Source organism: Mastigoproctus giganteus, chromosome 12 (genome assembly GCF_048544385.1).
Source record: "Mastigoproctus giganteus isolate SK-2022 chromosome 12, ASM4854438v1, whole genome shotgun sequence".
NCBI lineage: Eukaryota > Metazoa > Arthropoda > Arachnida > Uropygi > Thelyphonidae > Mastigoproctus > Mastigoproctus giganteus.
The window spans coordinates 81,129,282-81,151,741 of NC_143586.1; the positions used below are offsets into that span (position 1 = coordinate 81,129,282).

Genomic DNA, 22,460 nt, shown 5'->3' on the forward strand with positions numbered 1-22,460 from the left:
TTTGGTCAAAACATTAAAAGCAGATATTGATGGGATATCAGAAATGTGGTGTCACACAGATATAAGGAATGCTGAACTGGAATTTGGGAAGTACAATGTGTACAGGAAGGATAGGAAGGGAGGAGTGGGTTATGCTGTTAGTTAAGAAACAAGTAAAATCTGAGGAAGTGCATCCAGCTGACATGGGTAGATGGTGCAACGTTGAATCGGTTTGGTGTGACATAAGCACTGGGGAAGCAAAATTGATAGTAGGAGTGTATTATAGGCCTAATGAATGTGATGAGTATAATGAGCAGTTGTGCAGAGAAATAGAGTGGGCCAGTAAATCAGTGTGTCTTATAATGGGGGACTTTATTTTCCCAGAGACTGACTGGAATTTGTGGGTTGGTCACTCACACACTAGCAAGGCTTTTGTGGATTTGTTGGAGAATTGTTTTCTACACAGCATATTCGGGAGGCAACTAGAGGGAGTAATACTCTTGATCTGATTATCAGATCAAGAGTATTACTTCATGCATTAAGACTATGCAGATATCATTCTTCATGCATTAAGAATATGCAGATAAAGGAATCACTAGGTGGCAGTGATAAGTGTGTGCTGAAGTGGGATTTATTCAAATAGGTAACTACTATCAGGGGTAAAGGGAAGGGTTTTTGCTTTCCTAAAGGTGACTATGGTGGTCTGAGACAGCATGAGAAGCAATGCAGGATCATCTCGTTTGGTTAGGTTAGGTTAGGTTATGTGTGACAGGGCGCCTCCGTAGCCAGGTGGGAAGGAGCAGCAGTGCATAGCACACGTTTCTTGATTAGACCGGGGTTCGAGCCCGTCACCACCAAATACGGAAGATGCGGAAAGGTCAGGGAATGATCACCACATATTCCGGAGCAATATGGCCTTAGTTGCTAATGCTCCTAAAAACCAAATAAAAAACAACTAGGTGTGACATAAGCACTGGGGAAGCAAAATCAAGAGTAAGACTGTGTTATAGGCCTAATGATTCTGAGCATAATGAACAACTGTACAGAGAAATAGAGTGGGCCAGTAAATCAGATTGTCTTATAATGGGGGATTTTAACTTCCCAGATATTGACTGGAATTTGTGAGTTGGTCACTCACACACTAGCAAGGCTTTTGTTGATTTATTGGAGGATTGTTTTCTACAGCAGCATGTTCGGGAGGCAACTAGAGGGAGTAATACTCTTGATGTGATTATCAGTACTGATTCTTCATGCATTAAGAATATGCAGATAAAGGAACCAGTAGGTGGCAGCGATCAGAGTGTGCTGAAGTGGGATTTATTCAAAGAGGTAACTACTATCAGGGGTAAAGGGAAGGGTTTTTGCTTTCGTAAAGGTGACTATGGTGGTCTGAGACTGCATTTAAATTCTATATGGTGAGACCAACTGATGATGTTACCTACAGCAAATTCAAAATGGGAAGCATTCAAAGAATTAATGTCGACCTGGCTTGCCGGGTGGGTAAAGTGCCTGCCTGGCAACCCAAAGGTCGCGGGTTCGAATCCCGCCTTGGGCTTGGATCAAAGTACTGCAAAAACCTTGGGAGGTGCATTATGGCCACAGAAGCCGATGCGCCAACAACTACCAAAAAATTTTAAAAAATAAAAAATAAAAAATAAAAAAAAAAAGAATTAATCTTGGAAGCTACTTGGCTCTTTTTACCAGCTAAGAAATATTTTTCAAGGTTTAGGCCAAAATGGATGTCAGATGAACTAATGAGACATGTGGTAGAGAAGAAAAATGCATGGGATACATATAAATTAACAGGTGACGCAGAAACCTGTGATAGATATAAGCTAGTCTGTAACCAAGTCACAAAGAAGGTTAGGCAGATTACGAGAAATCTTTGGCAAAGGATGCAAAGAAAAACAGCAAAGAGTTCTTTACTTATGTAAACTGTAGAAGGAAGGGGATGGATCACATTTGTCCACTTGACATTGATGGTTCGATTGTTGATGAACCTGCTAAGGTAGCTGACAAACTGAATGAGTATTTTGCATCTACATTCACACATGAGAAGTTATTCAAGGAGGAGAAGGAAAGATGTTTATCAAACTCTAACAGGGAGTTAAATGATTTTGTAATAACTGAGAGCAAAGTGGAGCAGAAATTGTTGAAATTAAACATAAGAAAGGCACCTGGGATAGATGGGATCTATCCAATTATATTAAAGGAGGTGGTGGCAAAGGAACTAGGGAAACCCTTAGCCATAATTATGAAAGCTTCCTTGGACTCACAAGAGGTCCCCATGGAATGGAGATGCGCAAGTGTGTCCCCAATTCATAGAGGGGAGATCAAAGGATGACACGAGTAATTAGAGACCTGTTAGTTTAACTTATGTTCCAGGGAAAATAATGGAGTCACTGGATAAAAAGCAATGCAGGATCATCTGGACAAGACTGCAGCTATAGTTCAGATACATCATGGGTTTTTTAAGGGGAAATCCTTTCTGACCAATTTGATTGGATACTACAATGTGGTCACAATGGAACTGGATGCAAAAAAATAATTTTGATATCATATACTTGGATTTTAGGAAACGTTTTGATATTGTTGCACATGGAAGACTACTGTACAAATTGGAGCAGTACCGCATTAACGGAAGTTGCTACAATGGATAAAAGGATCATTGAGTGGGAGAAGATAGAGAGTGTTAATCAATGGACACGGCTCTTTGTGGGCTAATGTTATTAGTGGAGTCCCCCAGGGTTCAATGTTGGGCCCATTGTTGTTTTCTGTATTTATCAATAATATTGATGAAGGTATATCAGGGTTAATGTCTAAGTGTGCAGACGATACGAAAGATGGCAGAGTTGTTAATGACAGTAATGATAGTACACTACTGCAGCAGGATCTAAAAAATTGACTAGATGGGTTGAGTGGTGGCAACTGAAGCTTAGCATTTACAAATGTAAAGTACTGCATATGGGTGGTACTACACTCAGGGTAATTATACACCTCAATTAGATCACCTGTGAGGTGATCTAATTGAGGTGTATAATACCTTGAATGGTTTTAGCAAGATCAATGCTGATGGGATTCTTCATCATCATCATCAGCCATTTTCAATCCACTGCAGGATGAAGGCCTCTCCAGCAACTTTCCAGTTCCTTCTGTTTTTTGCAATGGCCATCCATTTACTACCCACAAACGCATGAATTTCATCTATCCATCTCCGCCTTTGTCTTCCAGGTTTTCTTCTAGCTCCTCTTGGATACCATTCTGTTATTTTCTTAGTCCATCTGTCATCATGTCTTCGAGCTATGTGTCCTGCCCAAGACCATTTTAGTTCTTTAGTTTTGATAAGAATGTCCTTTACTTGAGTTTGCTGCCTAATCCATGTATTTCTCTTATCTAACAGTCTGATTCCCAATATAATTCGTTCCATTCTTCGCTGTGTAGTTCTCAGCTTCTCTTCCATTCTTTTGGTGAGTGCCCAAGTTTCACTTCCATTCACTTGAATGCTATCCATCCAAAATTTACTCTTCTCTTGACCTCCAGCCATTTATCATTATTTCAGCTAATAACTTGTCCCAGATAAGTATATGACTCCATCTTTTCAATTACTGCTCCTTCAATCATTATTTCCCTTTCTGTGGCATACTTGTTCATCATTACTTTTGTTTTAGCCATATTCATCTTTAGTCCAAAATCCTTACTAACTCTGCATAACTGATTAAGATTTTCCTCTAATTCTTTGGGATCGTGGCTTATCACCACAATGTCATCTGCAAATCGTAAATGGTTTAGGTACTCTCCGTTCACATTGACTCCTTTCTGCTACCAGTCTAATCTTCTGAAAGCTTCCTCAAGGGCAGCAGTAAACAGCTTCAGAGATATTGTGTCTCCTTGTCGAACTCCTTTCTCGATTTTAAATTTCCTACTGTCTTTGTCTAGTCTAATAAAGGAGGTAGCACTCTCATATATTTTCTTCAAAATCATAATATATGGGGTATCTATGCTTTGTCTTTCCAGTGCCCGAAACATTGCCTTATGCTGTATGGAGTCAAATGCCTTTTCATAATCCACAAATGCCAGGCATAATGGTGTTTTATATTCATTTGCTTTCTCCATTAGCTGTGATATTACGTCAAGGTGATCCATAGGTGAGAATCCTGTCCTAAAGCCAGCTTGCTCTCTCGGTTGATTCTCATCAAGTATTCTTTCTAATCTGTTAGTAATGACCCTTGTGAACAACTTGTAGATGTGGGATAACAAGCTAATTGGTCTATAATTTCCAATTTCTGATTTATCTCCTTTCTTATGCAGCAAACTATGATTGCATTATTCCACTTCTTAGGCGTCACACCTTTTCTTTGCACTTTGTGAAGAGCCTTGCCAGTTTTTGTGTTATGTCTCTTCCTCCCAATTTTAACAACTCTACAGTAACTTTATCTTCAAACAGGCCTATGGGGTTGGGAATTTCCATACTATAATAATTAATGATAAACACCAGCCAAGAAATTAAACTGAATATTTACTATAAAATAAATAAAATAACATACAGTGAAATGTGATGAAAATAAAATACAATGATTAAATTATAGTTACAAGATAGTTAAAATATAGTTAAAAGCAATAAAATTATCTAAAATAAACTGGGTTAAAAGCGATAAAACAATGAAACCTGGAGCTTTCGGAGACTGCCGTCTCCTTTTTCAACAGCATACTACTAGTGCTAAGACACATCCTTAAGTATTACTTACTACTACTAGTAACAGCATACTACTAGTGCTAAGACACATTACTTAAGGATGCGTCTTAGCACTAGTAGTATGCTGTTGAAGAAAGAGACGGCAGTCTCCGAAAGCTCCAGGTTTCATTGTTTTATCGCTTTTAACCCAGTTTATTTTAGATAATTTTATTGTATAATATAATACATAAAATATATAATAAATTATTTTATTATAATAAATTAAAGTATTTTATTATATATATATATATATATATATATATATATAATAAAATACTATAATTTAATCATTGTATTTTATTTTCATCACATTTCACTGTATGTTATTTTATTTATTTTATAGTAAATTTTCAGTTTAATTTCTTGGCTGGTATTTATCATTAATTATTATAGTCTACAGTAACTTCATCTTTTCCCGGGGCTTTCTGATTCTTTATTTTCTTCAATGCATGTTCTGCCTCATCAGGAAGAATATCGGGTATGTTGTATGTGTTGCTACTTTGCAATCCATCTTCCCCACTGCTGGCATCATTCCCTCGCTCCTTGTATAATTCTCTATAGTAGTCTTCTGCTTTTTGAATTATGCCTTCTCTGCTGTTTATAAGTACACCATCGCTATTCTTCATTTTCAGTATCATTTGTCTTTCTGTATTACTGCTCATGGCTGCTGATTTAAATGCTTTGTTTTTCCTTAATGCTTTTTCTACTTTTCTTGTGTTAAATCTTCTATGTCCTCTCTGAGTCTCTTTCTAATGGCTTTGCATAACTGAGTATACTCAATTTTCTCCCTGTCAGTGTTTTTCTTGCTCTTCATTTGTCGTCATCGGTTCATCATGACAAGTGTTTCTTGACTAATTTTTTCTTCTTTGGATTTCATTTTCCCTATAGGTTTCTTGGGCTTTATCACTTTCAGAAAGTTGTAATATTCCTCGTCGATATCTTGGTCCTGAGTAGTCTGCAGAAGCTCAAACTTGTTCTTAAGTTCCAGTATATACTGCTTTTACTCTTCCTCTGTTATCTCAAAGACCTTTGTATTATTTACTCGAGTCAGTTTTTTCCTTTCCTACATCTATATCAAGTGTACATCTTACCATTCTGTGATCACTTCCTACATTTACCTTATTCGGGACGGTAACATCATTCACAATATATCTTCTGTTAGTGATTATGAAGTCAATTTCATTAGTTGTTAATCCATTTGGACTCTTCCATGTCCACTTTCTGTTCACCCTTTTCTTGAAAAAAAGTGTTCATTACAGACAGTCCTTGAGATTGCGCAAATTCCACAAGTCTTTCACCTCTTTTATTTCTTTCACCAATTCCAAAATTTCCTATAGTTCCTCTTCCTGCGCTGTTTTGCCTTTTTCCAACCTTAGCATTGAAGTCCCCCATAATAATAGTGTAGTGGGTTTTCTGCTCATCTAGAAGACTCTCAATTTCGGTGTATATTTCTTCAACCTCTTCATCATCATGGCTCAGTGTTGGTGCATAAATCATTATAATCTTTAACTTGTACCTCTTAGAAATCTTGAGTATTAATCTTGACACCCTTAGTGATGTGCTTTTGAATTCCAAAATGTTGTTTTTAAAATCTTTATGGGCCAGAAACCCAACTCTACCTTCACTCCTTTCACTGTTTCCATTGGTGTACAGCAGATTTCCAGGCACCTCCGTAGCCAGGTGGGAAGGAGCAGCAGTGCGTAGCACACGCTTCTTGATTAGACCGGGGTTCGAGCCCGTCACCACCAAATACGGAGGATGTGGAAAGGTCGGGGAATGACCACCGCATATCCCGGAGCAATATGGCCTTAGTTGCTAATGCTCCTAAAAACCAAATAACTAACAGCAGATTTCCACTTGATAAACTTATAAGTGATTCATTTCTTCTTCTTGTTTCAGCCAAACCGATGATATTCCAATTCACATTTTCTAATTCCTTTTCCAGCTCTAATATCCTGTCTTCACCGATGAGTGATCTTACGTTATAACAGGCCAAGTTCAGTTTCCGTGCATGGCAGCCTGGTCGTACTCAGAGATTCTTAGCACCCTCTGCTTCCACTCTGATCCTCTCGCTGCCGTAAGAGGGAGAGTGAAAGCTGCTGGGGACTGAGGGCCATTTGTTTTGTCATGCTGTCATATGCTGGAGGGTTTGGTCTTTTCCTCTTCACGCTGACCAGGCGTCTTGAAGAGAACCACTCTACACGTTCGTTGCCACCTAAGTGACGTAACAGGGCTTACCATCGGAAGGTGTGCATGAGTGGATTTTAGGGAGGCAGGCCAACCGGACTTCTCCTAAATCTTGTGTAATAGAGAGATATTGGATCCATCAGTGTTTTAGGCTGAGTGTCTGATAACACACAGGATACCTGTTCCCCTCTAAGATGGGATTCTTACTCTTGCTCAAATTACTTACCTGAGGGTACATAAATTCAAATTGAGGAAAGACAATTGTAGAATAGATGTGCAGAAATTTGCCTTTACCCAGTAGGTGGTTGAAAGTTGGAACAAACTTCCATCTGTTATAGTGGAGGACAACAATTGAAATAAGTTCAAGGCAAAGCTAGACAAACATTTGGAATGAATGGAAAGCTGAGTCAGGGTATATTACTCAGCTCTCCTCTAGTTACAGTTATGCCTTGGCTATGCAGTTATCATCTGTTCTCATCTTTAGCCATTGAGCTCACTTGATGCATTTCTGACTGTTCTATTGCTGATTTCACTTACTTTGTGCCCTCTTCAGGCTTCAATATGAGATTTGTAACACCTTAAAATACTGCAAAACATTTATTTCAAAAAATAAATTTAATGTTTTTTTATTATTTGGTTTGAGGAATTTGATTTGTATAACTATTTAATTTCATTAAACTAGCTTTTAAGGATAATTTTACACAAACTTTTTTGTGTATTATTTTTTCCTAACTTTTTTATTGTAATCAAAATAACAGCATAACAATTAAGCATGAGCTGTGCATTTTTTGTGGGCTTTGTAGTGGCTCAATCTTACAGTGTGCATACTTTCTTCAGGTTGGCTGTATTCCTAGGGTAAACCCTAGGAATACAGCCAACCTGAAGTATTCGTTTAGCCAGCGAATTGTTGATAGCTGGAACAAGTTGCCCTCACAGGTAGTTGAGGCTGACAGTTTAAATAAATTCAGAAATCAACTGGATACTTATTTGTGTGAGGAGAGAAGCATATAATTTGTGTTTTATCTGCTTGGGTTTTTTTTTTTTTTTTTTTTTTTGCCAGTGCAGCAAAAGCCTGTGACTTCCTTGCACTATATGGCAAATACTATTAGTGTTACTGTTCAGTCTCAGTCAAATTATATTACTAATGTATGATTTATAATCTTATATTAGTAACGTTCTAGGAAACAAAAGCCTGTAGGATCTATAACCTCACACAAAGAAAGCTATAATATGAATTTTCATGCAAACAGCAAAATAAATCAATTGACCTGCAAATTTGAACTGTTGTTTTGGTTTGAGAAATTTTATCAAATTGGTAAATATGGTAATTATCTTTATCTCAGTTCATGCTAGACCATAGTAATAGCAAAAGTCAGAGACATTTTCTTGCCTTTACTCCAGTTCTACAATTGCTCAACACATTGGCAGCAAACTGTGTGGAGCCCAAAGGTTTATTTTAGTCATCAAAGTGAGGTGACTAATTTCCCTGTCATCTGTCATATTTCTTTGTTTTTTTTTTTTACAAGAAAGCCACTGCAAATGTAGCAAAATATGTCATTTTTATATATATGACAGCTCCTGTTATCATACTGTATGACAAAACTCACAGACTAGAAATATACATAGTTTTACTTGGATTGTTCATGCATATCCAAGTACAGGGAATGATATTCCTAGTGATATGCTAACCACTTATAACACAACCTTGCACTGTACATCTCACCACTTCTGTAAAGTTCTCTGTTTGCTAAAATCCATCAGCAGCCAGTAGTCACCCTGAAATAATAAGAAATATTTGAATTTTTGAAGAAACCTGAAAACTGCATTGATTAGTGGAAAAGTGTCATAAAAGAAAGATGCTGAAATAGATAAGAAGAGATATGAAGGTTTATTTCAAGTAAAGAAAAAAAGCAGCATAGGATAGTTAAAGACTACTGCAAGATACCATTTCATATTTTTCATACTAGGCTTTTCATTCCAACTAAGAAATAGTGTTCAGGATTTAGGTCTAAATGGATGTCATATGAACTTATGAGACTCGTGGCAGAGAAGAAAAATGCATTAGATGCATATAAATTTTCAGGTGATATAGAAGCATATGGACGATATAAACTAGTCTGTAATCAAGTCATAAAGGAGGTTAGGCACATTACAAGAAATCTTTGGGAAAGGGTGCAAAGAAAAACACCAAAGGCTTCTTTACTTATGTAAACTCTAGAAGGAAGCAGATGAATCAGATTGGCCCACTTTATAGTGATGGTTCGGCTGTTGATGATCTTGCTCAGGTAGCTGACAAACTGAAAGAGTATTTTGCATCTACATTCACACATGACAAATTCTGTAGAGAAGTGGAGGCCAGAAGTTTCTTTCACTGTAATAGGGAGCTAAATGACTTTGAAATAACTTAGAGGAAAGTGGAGGAGAAATTGTTGAAGTTAAACATACAAAAAACACCTGGGGTGGATGGGATCTATTCAGTTGTATTAAGGGAGGTAGCAAAGGCAGTAAGCAAACCCTTAGCCATAATTATGAGAGCACGCTTGGATTCAGGGGAGGTCCCCAGGAACTGGAGAAGTGCAAATGTATCCCTAATTCACAAAGTGGGATCAAAGCATGACACAAGTAATTACAGATCTGTTAGTTTAACTTCTGTTCTGGGAAAAGTAATGGAGTCGCTGATTAAAGATGCAATGTAAGATCATCTAGACATGACTGCAGCTAAAGTTCAGACACAGCATGGGTTTGTTAAGGAGAAATGCTTCCTAACCAATTTGATTGAATACTACAATGTAGTCACAAAGGAAGTGGATGCAAAAAATAATTTCATATACTTGGATTTCAGGCAAGCTTTTGATACTGTTCCACAAGTACCAAATTGGAGCAGTGTGGCATTAAGGGCAAGTTGCTGCAATGGATAAAAGGATGGTTAAGCTGTATAAGACAGAGTGGTAATCAGTGGACACCACTCGTCGTAGACTAACGTTATTAGTGGAGTCCCCCAGAGTTTGGTGTTGGGATCATTGTTGTTTTCTATATTTATCAGTGATATTGATAAAGGTATAAAAGGCTTAATGTCCAAGTTTGCAGATGATACAAAGGTTGGGATGGTTGTTAATGACAGTAACAATGGTATGCAGCTGCAATAGGATCTAGTAAAGTTGGGCAGATGGGCTGAGAGGTGGACTGAAGTTTAACATTGACAAATGCAAAGTACTGAACTCAGGGTAGTGGAGAATGAAAAATACAAAGGGGTAATTGTGCTATCAGATATGAAGTTTTCAGAGCAGTGCAGACAGGCTGCCAGAGCAACTGATATGGGGTCTTGTCAATGATATACAGGAACTTTGCTAGCAGGGATAAGGAGGTGATTATCCCTTTGTAGAAAGCATTGAAGGATGTAGGGCTGCTGGAGCGGGTTCAGAGAATGTATAATGCTAGTTCTAATATGAGAGTTATATGTATATTTGTAATAATGCTACTAATAGACAGGTAAAACCTGTGCATACAAAATCACTGGCAAAGAGAGCCAAGAACAGGACAGGACAAAGGGTTCTACTCCTATGTGAATACAAGAAAGAAAGAAAGAAAGAATAAATACAGTAAGTCAGATAGGCCACTTACGAGATGAAATCAGCAGATTCTTAGATAACCCTTGGAATAAAGTCACTGATGATTAGAAATGGTTTTTATATACCATATATTTTTTTTTTCTACCATAAATTAGTTTTAATCCCTTTTGCATGTAAATTCCTGGAATGCATATTGTGGTCAAGTTCACAGAATATGCATGATGGTCAGTTTCTGGAACATGCATGAGCCCACAGCAGTGAGTTGCTGATAGTGGCAAGCTCTGTGGAGTGAGTGAAATTTGAAGATTTGTTAAAATTAACACTATACAAAAATGCTTTTATCAGAATTTTCACGAAAATCATGAAAAATAGCGAAAAGTGCAAAAAATGAAAAAACAAAAAAAAATCCTATTACTTTTTGTGATATTTTTTTTTTTTTTGGCTGGCACAGCATTATATATATATATATATATATATATAATGCTGTGCCAGCCATTTAATATTTAATATCAGTTATATATATATATATATATATATATATATATATATATATATATATATAACTGATATTAAATATTAAATCGGATTAATGCCAGTAGCATGGCAAAACTGTTGAGCGAAAAATAATAAATTAAACATAATAATTAATCAACAGGGAGGGAGAAGAAAAGGTAAGACTAAAAATTGTAACAGAAAATCTCCAAATAAATTTAGAAAATCCAATTCAAAATAATAAATCAATTTTAAATTTTAGAGCCAATTACATATAAGGATTTAGTGGCACCCCCCTCAAAAGGTGCCAGTTCCGAATTACATGAAATATCACAAATAGAGACTAACTACAATAAAATAAAACCAAAGTAAAAAATAGACTGACCATTATGCCCCATATCAACAGAGGACCACAAAGCCAATAATGGTAAGGGAATCACTGCATTTCAATCGCTAGACAAATTGTCACAAAGGTGAACCGATCGAAGGACCAGATGCCACCTGGTCCCCCAATCGAACCGCCAATGCAGAGGATTTGAATAGCAGTGGTCCTTATGCAGCGAAAAATAAAAATATAGAACAGACAGACTAGCACTCCCACACAGAGCCACACCACTGACAATGTAAGCTTAACCAGCTTATATAGACAAATAAATAAAATACTATAGATGGCGGTACAGGCGCAACATTAGCACATAAAACTCACTACTACCATTTTATTTGCATATATTAGCATAATGAAGTAGTTAAAAAATAAAAAATGGTACAAAATATAATACGAAAATTAAGAAAATAAATATAAAACTATCATTATAGGCAGCAAAATGCACATTCCCCCACATGATGCCCAATGTATAACTGATATTAAATATTAAATCAGAATTAATGCCAGTAGCATGAAAAAACTGTTGAGTGAAAAATAATAAATTAAACATAATAATTAATCAACAGGGAGGGAGAAGAAAAGGTAAGACTAAAAATTGTAGCAGAAAATCTCCAAATAAATTTAGAAAATCCAATTCAAAATAATAAATCAATTTTAAATTTTAGAGCCAATTACATAAGAATTTAGCGGCATCTCCCTCGTAAGGTGCCAGTTCCGAATTACGTGAAATATCATAAATAGAGACTAAACTAACTACAATAAAATAAAATAAAACCAAAATAAAAAAATAGACTGACCATTATGCCCCATATCAACAGAGGACCACAAGGCCAATAATGGTCATGGAATCTATTTGTGATATTTCACATAATTCGGAACTGGCACCTTATGAGGGGGATTTTTTTTTTATATTATATTATATTATATTATATTTTGTACTATTTTTTTTATTTTTTAACTACTTCATTATGCTTTTATATATATATATATATATATATATATATATATTATCATTCTTTTGTATTATCATTCTATTGTTTCTTAATCTGTCTTTTGTGCATCGTTAATGCCATTGTTATTACCATGTTGGCCAATTGAACATTATACGTGCCAGTGTATATACGTTTACAATAGTTCGATTTTCTTAAGTACTGGTGTTTTATACATATAGGTATTGGCGTTAATACAATACTGGTCTTTAAGTTAGCCTTGTCTCGGTTATCTTAAATTCACATGGCCTATACATTTAGGATTTTGAAACTTATTGCGTATTGCTAAAGAAATTTTCATGATAATTACTGATGAAAATTTTTTATGTATCTGTAGCAATAGGTAATCATCAATACTATTTTATAACTATATAATAATATTTAAACAATTTATACATTTTTGCTTTACATCACGTGGCCGTCAATCCCCTACTTCATCGGGGGCTTTGAGTGGATTAACAGCCCATTCGATGTAATGCTTTTATACTTATCCGTTTCTGTTTGTATCTATCACAGCTTTGCTATTTTATTTAATTCTGGATACTAAGGACTTATGTTTATATTAATTTTCTTATGTTTATATTAATTTAAAAATAAAATATTTAAATATTTTATTTAAAAATAAAATAGTAATTACTCAAAAGAGTATCCCCAAGATTATAAGGTTTATTGCACTCAGGCGAGGCTCGTCGCCTGACTGCACTACAACCTTTGCCAAAATTGAACCCCCCCCCACCCCCCAACAAACAAACCCCCATAGTAAGAGGCTGTATATATGTATATAGCTTTGCCTCTGGACATACACGTGCTGTTACGCCTTGGAAAAGTGGTACCGGCACAGTCCGAGGTAAGGCATAAAACAATTGTAAAAATTAATGTAAATACAATCAACAGGGAGGGAGAAGAAAAGGTAAGACTAAAAATTGTAGCAGAAAATCTCCAAATAAATTTAGAAAATCCAATTCAAAATAATAAATCAATTTATTATTTAATTGATTTATTAAATTATTAAGTAAATAAAGGAATTTTAACCACAAGTTAACACAAAACTACAGAAATTTAACAGAATTTCATCGAACCAACAACAAACCACCATAATAGGCATTGGCTTGAAAATCGGGGAATTCGGCCAATGCGACATCAGCACACAGTGAAATGCTAATGCGACTGCGCCATAAAAATTACCATACATAAAAACAAATTAAAAGTGGGAAATTCCCTTTTCGACTCCACGACCTCCACTGGATCACATTTAAGTAAGTAGTTGTAGTATAACAATATTAAATGCTTACCCGTTGGGCTTTGTGTATTCTATCACAGTTGCTGAAGAGATTGTAAAAAATTAACTAATTCATAATTAATACTAGTTTAGCTAACAATAATTAAGAAAATTAATATAAACATAAGTCCTTAGTATCCAGAATTAAATAAAATAGCAAAGCTGTGATAGATACAAACAGAAACGGGTAAGTATAAAAGCATTACATCGAATGGGCTGTTAATCCACTCAAAGCCCCCAATGAAGTAGGGGATTGACGGCCACGTGATGTAAAGCAAAAATGTATAAATTGTATAAATATTATTATATAGTTATAAAATAGTATTGATGATTACCTATTGCTACAGATACATAAAAAATTTTCATCAGTAATTATCATGAAAATTTCTTTAGCAATACGCAATAAGTTTCAAAATCCTAAATGTATAGGCCATGTGAATTTAAGATAACCGAGACAAGGCTAACTTAAAGACCAGTATTGTATTAACGCCAATACCTATATGTATAAAACACCAGTACTTAAGAAAATCGAACTATTGTAAACGTATATATATATATATATATATATATATATTTGTACCACAGGGAGTCCACACATGATAAATATATGTATGCATACTCATCATTAAAGAGTTAAAAGGTAGTCCTGATGTTTTGATTTTCACTATCACTATATTAGAGTCATTTGAGGGATAATATCAGTGGTTTTTGTGTATGCATGCTATAGCTTCCCATTTCAAATCATTAATTAAAGACAAACTTACCCTTAATCATTATTGGTTTACATCATGTGAAACAAAGTAAAGAAAAAATTCTCACTACAATGAACCCATCGTGTTCTGTGCTTTCTTTTCCTTAAAAATAGAATTTTTGTATAATTTGCAGTGTTGAGCAATAACATTGATAATAAGATTGTTCCCAGAATAACTTCATGTTCATTCATATAATTTTTCATTATGCTTAAAATAAAAAAAATGTTGAAAGTTTATCTGTTTACATAAACAAAATTTATCCCTTAATAAAAATAATATGAAGCAAAATATCTTTTATGTAGATATGAAGATGTCTTCACCTCCTGTCACTATTGATTCTTCACTTATTGAACAACTCTGTAAATCTTCAACATTAGCAGATCCTGACACTGAGAAATTATGTCATCACTGGCTTTCTTCACAATCACTTTATTGGCCATATGATTTAAATGGTGATAAGTAAGTGGTCTCTGTTTTGTTATATGTATTAAATTGAAAAATATCATAAACAAATATCATGAGGTTTAATGCATTCAAGTATTGGTACTGTAGTAGAGCAAAATCATGCACGGAAGCAAATTATACAGCATCAGGCACTTAATAAAGAAAAATTGCCAACTTCATTTGCCAATCTCTTCCAGTAATTTGTTCTTTTAAATTTATTCAAACTGAACACTTCCACAACACTAGATGGGAACTTATTCCTCTCTGTCTTAAAGAAAGCACTAACATAAATTAAATGTAAGAAAAGAATGGTTGTGTTTTCTTTAAGACAGAGAGGAATAAGTTCCCATCTAGTGTTGTGGAAGTGTTCAGTTTGAATAAATTTAAAAGAACAAATTACTGGAAGAGATTGGCAAATGAAGTTGGCAATTTTTCTTTTTTAAGTGCCCCTTCCCACCTGGCCTCCGTAGCCAGGTGGGAAGGGGCAGCAGTGCGTAGCACATGCTTCTTGATTAGACCGGGGTTCGAGCCCATCACCACCAAATACGGAGGATGCGGAAAGGTCAGGGAATGACCACCGCATATCCCGGAGCAATATGGCCTTAGTTGCTAATTGCTCCTAAAAACCAAAATAACAAACTAACAAACAAGCCTTAAACACTTTAATCATATCTCCTTCAAGATGACTAGTTGCAATATGTTGATTTGCAGAACTCAAACTTTCTTTAAAAAGTACCCTTTTGTGCTCCTGTCATATTGCCCTTTTCTGCATCTGTTTGACCAGATCTGTATCCTCCCTAAAATAAGGCTTACAAATCCAAATGTGGTATCCAAGATTTGGCCCATTCATTGCTTTATACAGTCCTCTGTGACAATATAGTGGTTTTGCCACGTGTGGAGAGGACTGAGTTTGATTCCTATCTATGACTGCAGTGATTTCTAAAATCTTCAATCGAGGCCGTAGTTAACTGATTTCAAGTGAAGGGAGTAAGGATTTTCAGTCTGCACAACATTGCCTTATACAATGGGATAATGTCCTTTGTCCCTGGTGGCAAAATTCCTGTCTACATTGCTCAGAGTCCTTTACATCAGCCTGCCAATTACCCCCAAGTCTATCACTCTTCACTAACTTGAATTTGGTATCACCCATATGGTATGTTATTCTGGGATTTTTTTCTGACTATATAAAGGTACCTTGCATTTATCAATGCAAAACTTCAGTAACCATTTTGCAATCTTTCAGTTGTAAGTCATCTTTAGCCATCTTCCTGAAAATATGGCTGGCAAAAATATTATAACAAACTTGTCTGTCACATTTATCAAGAAAACTCCAGATTCAAAATGAGAATTTTCTGTTTAAGTACTGACTAATTCTAGATTTTTTATTTACATTATGAAAATATATAATATTAGTCTTGGCATCATGATGCAAGGAAGCAAAGTTTATATAGCACCAGCAAAAAACACAGAATTTCCCCTTCCTTCCAATAATTTGTCCAAACTTTTCTTAAAATTATTGAAATTGTCCACCTCCATAACATTTGGTGGAAGTGTATTCCAACAATTGAATACCCTTTGGCTGAATGAAAATTTCTGCACGCCATATTTTTCAAATTTAAATTTATGACCCCTTGTGTGTCTCATCTTAGAAAGAGTAAAGATACCATTAACACTTAGTTTACTTAGCCATTTTAAAGCTTCATACATTTCAATTAGGTTACCATGTGTGCTCAGGCACACACACACACACACACACACACACACACACACACACACACACACACACACACACACACACACACACACACACACACACACAGTTTAGTTTCTAGAGACTTCAATTTACAGAACCTCAGTTTTTTTGGTGGTAAGAATATTTTTTGTGCCTCATCTAATTCTTTTGCTGTTCTCTGAATCCTTTCCACCAAATCTGTGCGCTTCCTAAAATTAGGTTTCCAAACCTGTATACATTATTCAAATGTGGCCAAACCATTGGCTTATGCAATGGGATAAGCTCCCCTTTGTGCCTTCAGGTAAAGTTCCTGTATAATGTTAACAAAATCTATGGACTGTTCTAGCAGCTTGTCTGCACTGCCCAGAGAATTTTATGTTGACCTGTACAATTACGCCTAGGTCTTTTTCATATTCCACTACCTTCAATTTGGTAGCAGCAATTACTATATAAAATACTCTGGTTGCTGCTACCCAAATGCATTTTGCATTTGGGTAGCAGCATTGCATTTATCCTATATAACTTGCATTTATCACTATTAAACCTTAGTTGCCATTTTACATCCCATCTGCTGAGTTTATCTAGATCCTCTTAAAGTAACATAAGAACAACTGTGCCCACCTTTGTATTATCAACAAACTTAGACATCAGACTTGAAATACCTGGATCAATATCATTAATAAACATAATAATAAAGAGTAAGTGGCCCATCGCTAACCCCGATGGAACCCCACTCATCATATGTCGTGCTACCCAAATGTTCCTGAAATTTGAATGTTTCGCAGGAACTATGCCTAGTACGGACTTGTGGCACTAGGTAACACTGCATGCATCCTTTGTGAATCAGTGTGCCACATGGCGTCAGGCTGGATAGAGTCATTGAATATTTATGTGCAGTTCTTTGGTGGTGTGTTTTGCATAGTTTGCGATTGTTGTGATGGTTGATGTGAGAGAGCTTGCATAAAATTTTGTTTCCTTCTTAACGATACAGCAGCAGAAACCCATAAGAAGTCAAAACAAGCTTTTGGTGACAATGCTTTAGGCCAGACACAGACCTACTACTGGTTTAACTGTTTTAAAAATGGTCGAATGTCGATTGATGACGATGATTGCTCTGGGCATCCATCATCAAGCACCACCCTTGAAAATGTTGCAAAAGTCAACGCAAAGTTCTACTGCAACATCTTGAAGTGGTTAAGGAAAGCCGTCAAAAGGAAATGTCCAGAGAAGTGGTGTACAAAGAACTGGGTCCTTTGTCGTGACAACGTGCCAGCCCACACATCTCTTGCTGTGACACATTTTTTGGCATCCAACAACATGAAAATTGTCCCCCCCCCTTATTCTCCAGACTTAGCCTCCTGCAACTTCTTCCTCTTCCCAAGAATGAAAATTAAGCTGAAGGGTTGAAGATTTGACAGTGTAGAGGATATCCAAACCAAATCGCAGGCAGTGCTGAACACTATGACGGAGGACTTTCAGGACGCATTCAAATCATGGGAAAAACACTGGGATTGGTGTTTGCGCTCTCAAGGGGACTATTTCGAAGGTGACCATGGCAAATAAGACCCAGGGTGAGTCTATTTTATTTTATAAATATATTTCGGGAACTTCTGGTAGCACCTCGTATAAGTCTGTGAAGAACAGTGGCTATTTATAATCATCCTTTGTCTTCTACCACTTTACCATTCCTTTATCAATGGTAGTAACTTGTCCCTAGTGCCTTGTTGCCCTAATTTATATAATAATCATACGTGTAATACTAGCAAACGCTTTACTTAAATCTAATTATATGTGATGTCAAAATTATGCTTTACATCCATTTCCTTTGTAACAGCTTCATAGTAGCTAATCAGATGGGGAGGCATGCTCTCCCCATAACAAATTGATGCTATGATTTCCTTATGGCCGCACTCCTATCAAGATGATCTTGCATTACTAGTTTAATTATTGATTCCATACAGTGGTTAAACTTACACGTCTGTATAGTTCCCCATTTCACCCATTGAATCTAAGGATGCTCTCATTATGACAGCTAAAGGTTTAGCCACCTATTTTATAGCTTCTTTTAGTATAAGATAAATAGATTCCATCAACCATAGGTGCATTATTCACTTTTACTGCAGCAATTTCTCTTTCACCTTATTCAATTTCTCTTTCGCCAATCCAATCAATATTATAAAGACTTCTACTAACCTAAAAACTTCATGTGTTTAGGTTAGTATAGCATTCAGCTAAATCAGCAGTTTTTTCATAAATGCTAAATAGCTTGTCTGTTGAAGTAAAGATGTTATTGTTGTGTCCTTGCATATATGTATTCAATCTGTTCAAATGGATGAATATTTCCACTAGCTAAGCTAGACTTGCACACCACAGTTCATTCATTTAGGTATTCATAAAACTTATTCCTTTCTTCTGATTGAAAGAAACCTTCATTTTGTCTTTTAGTTCATAGACTCAAAACAATACCTTTCTCCTTGACAGCCATCTTACTTCTGTATGCAAAATTAAGCATTCGTGGCACTACAAAGCTGATAAAAGAGACGAGTTTTTACTGGTATTGATTTAATGAAATTGACCATTAATACAGTCTAATCTAACACTGATTTCAACTCATTGCCTAATGTTCCCAGCATGGGCCTCTGTCTAGAAAGCAATGAGTAAATATCACATTTCAGTTTTCTTTCTGTACAACTGAAATAAAACCTCTAATGGACTCTATCATTGATGGAGCATAATTAGTACAGGCACCCACATGTGACTTCCACGAAAGTTCTAATTTTCCTAAGTAGCCACTCAAAGTATCAAAAATGTCATTACCTCTGGTATTTTCTTTAAGCGTTTTTTGTAGTAAGAAATGAGTTATAATTTTTCATGAATAAAATGAACAAATAGTTGTGCTTTGGCACTAATATCGACACGCCCACTTGTAACAGAAAATCTGATTTTTTTTTTTTTTTTAGCCTTGTAGATACTTGTTCCTCGATGTTACAAGACATTTTGATTATTCTTCTTTGAATAGTGTCATCCAGCGGGGGTATTTTAGCAATTTCTTTTTCAGGTTCAGCATGATACAGTGTTCTGATAATCAAACAACAAGTTGTCAAAATAAGGGACTCAGCTGTGGTGTGGAGTTTCCTTTACAATGCAATGATTTCTGTTACAGTACAACTTCCATTGTCCATCACCCTATTTACCATCAGTCTCTGTTAACCGTTATTTAACCCCACTACACCATAATGCATTCTGATATTGGCACTATGCGTCACTCAGTCTGTTTACAACTCACTGCTTCCCATATGTAGTACGGTTATGCTTTAACCTCTTGTTTCATATTTTAATAATTTTTATTTAGTAAACCCATTGAAAGGACAGAGAAACGTAAATGAGTAGTGTTGGGATTATCACAAAAAATTGAAATAATCAATCGTCTAAGAAAAGGTGAAAGTGCTACAAGTATAGCATCGGTTTATGGAATAGGCAGAACAACAGTAAATGATATAAAGTGTGGTGCAAACAAAATTGAAAACTATGTGTCGAAAATGTAAACCACTGATGGTAATGTTAAAAGTCAGAAATGTAGCCATAAAATTCTATTGTTGGGACCTATCAAAAAAGCCATTGAAATCAATAAAAAAACCAGGTGGAGATCCTTCATTCAAGGCTAGCATCGGATGGTTAGACAAATTTAAGTTTCGCCATGGTATTCAACATTGTCGACCCAGAGTGAGAAGCTAAGTGCAGATAGCTCAACAATTTCTGTTTATCATGAAAAACTACAGAAGGAAATAGCTGATCGAAGTTTGGTTAAAGACCAAATATGCAACTGCGATAAGACTGGCATTAATTGGAAGGCACTACCTCAAAAGACACTGGCCTCAGTGACTGGACATATGGCACCGGGATATAAGATTCAATAAGATCGCATCACCATAATGGTACGTGCTAATGCCAGCAGTAGTCATAAATTGCCTTTTGTTGTTATAGGAAAACCAAAAAGGCCTAGATCATTTAAAAATATTAATTTAAATCCTTTCCCAATTAAATATTTCTCAAAAAAACAACGTATGAATGAGCCAAGATATTTCATGATTGGTTTCACCACCCGCTTAGAGCCATTGGTTGGATTAATGATGTGATGTTTGCTAGAAGGAAGTTTAAGGTTGTGTCAACATAATGAGATTCTCGATCGTTGATAGAGTGTGTTGGTGTGCTATCAAGCTATAACATTGTTTTTTCTAGTAAACCTTTGGCTCTAAGATGAAACTTTATTGCAGGAGCAAATATTTTGTTGAACCAATCCAAACAAATATTTTGACTAATCCATTCATGTTTCTACGCAAAATAATGCACTAGTAACACATTAACAATTTTTAGTGTTCTAGACTGCTTAGGTTTTCCATTAACAAGGCGAAGAATTTGGTGATTACCAAATTCTTCATAATCTTTCAATTTTTTATATCCATTGGGAGGAAATTCTCTGAGGGAGATTAGCATTAGTAGAGGCATACGATGCAAGAAAGCAAGCTTATGCAGCATCAGCCAAAAAATAAATAAATAAAAACAACCGCACTGATTTCACCTCTCCATTTGTTCCAAATACCTGATCAGCTCAGCCTTAAATTTATTTAGGCTATCAACTTCTACAACAAAAGATGGAAGTCTGTTCCACCCATAAACTACCCGCTAGCTAAAGACAAACTTCCGCACATCTATCCCACTGTCTTTCCTCAATTTGAATTTATGCCCTCTCAGGTGATTATTCTGAGCAAAAGGAAGAATCCCATCAGCATTGAGCAATCAAACCATTCAAGGATTTATAAACCTCAATCAGATCACCTCGCAGGCGCCTAGTCTCCAGACACTGCAATTTGCAAAACTTAAGCCTTTCTTTGTAAGAGCAACCCTTCTTTGCATTCACTAATCTTGTTGTCCTTCTCTGTACTCATTACCAACAGCTCTACATCCTTCTTAAAATGAGGCCTCCAGACCTATATATACAGTACCCAAGATGTGGCCTGACCATTGCCTTATACAAGGGGATAATTACCTCCTTATCCCAGGCGCCTCCGTAGCCAGGTGAGGAGCAGCAGTGCGTAGCACACGCTTCTTGATTAGACCGGGGTTCGAGCCCGTCACCACCAAATACGGAGGATGCGGAAAGGTCAGGCAATGACCACCGCATATCCCGGAGCAACATGGCCTTAGTTGCTAATGCTCCTAAAAACCAAATAACAAACATAACAAACCTCCTTATCCCTGCTAGAAAAATTCCTGTATATCATTGACAAGACACCATGAGCTACTCTTGCAGACCGTCTGCACTGCTCAGAAAACTTCATATCTGCCTGCACAATTACCCCCAGGTCCTTTTCATTCTTTGCCACTGTCAGTGTAGTACCACAGAGTTGATACGTTACTCTGGGGTTACTGCTTCCCATATGTAGTACTTTACATTTGGCAATGTTAAACTTCATTTGCCACCTCTCATCTCAGCCCATCTGCTCAACTTTAATAGATCCTGTTGCAGCAGTTTATTGTCATTAGTGTCATTAACAACCCTGCCAACCTTCGTATCGTCTACAAACTTGGACAATAAGCCAGATATACCATCATCAATGTCATTTATAAATACAGAAAACAACAATGGACCCAACACTGAACCCTGAGGGACTCCACTAATAACATTAGTCCACGAAGAGCAGTGTCCATTAATTACCACTCTCTGTCTTCTCCCACTCAACCATCCCTTTATCCATAGCAGAAATTTGCCTCCAATGCCACACTGCTCCAATTTGTGCAGCAGTCTTCCATGTGCAACAGTATCAAAGGGTTTCTAAGATCCAAATATATGATATCAAAGTTATTCTTTGCATCCAATTGCTTTGTGACTACATCATAGTATCCAATAAAATTGGTCAGA

General features: G+C 36.1%; 1 protein-coding gene across 2 annotated transcripts in view; it reads left to right on the plus strand.

Annotated features, from left to right (window-relative positions):
- Nucleotides 1–22,460, plus strand: part of Vps13B (vacuolar protein sorting 13B) — a 965,007-nt gene that overhangs the window by 713,771 nt on the left and 228,776 nt on the right. For both annotated transcript variants that reach the window (XM_090386413.1, XM_090386414.1), the window contains exon 38: nt 14,667–14,823. In XM_090386413.1, coding sequence (XP_090242539.1) covers nt 14,667–14,823 — 157 coding nt within the window. The remainder of the gene's footprint in view (nt 1–14,666; nt 14,824–22,460) is intronic.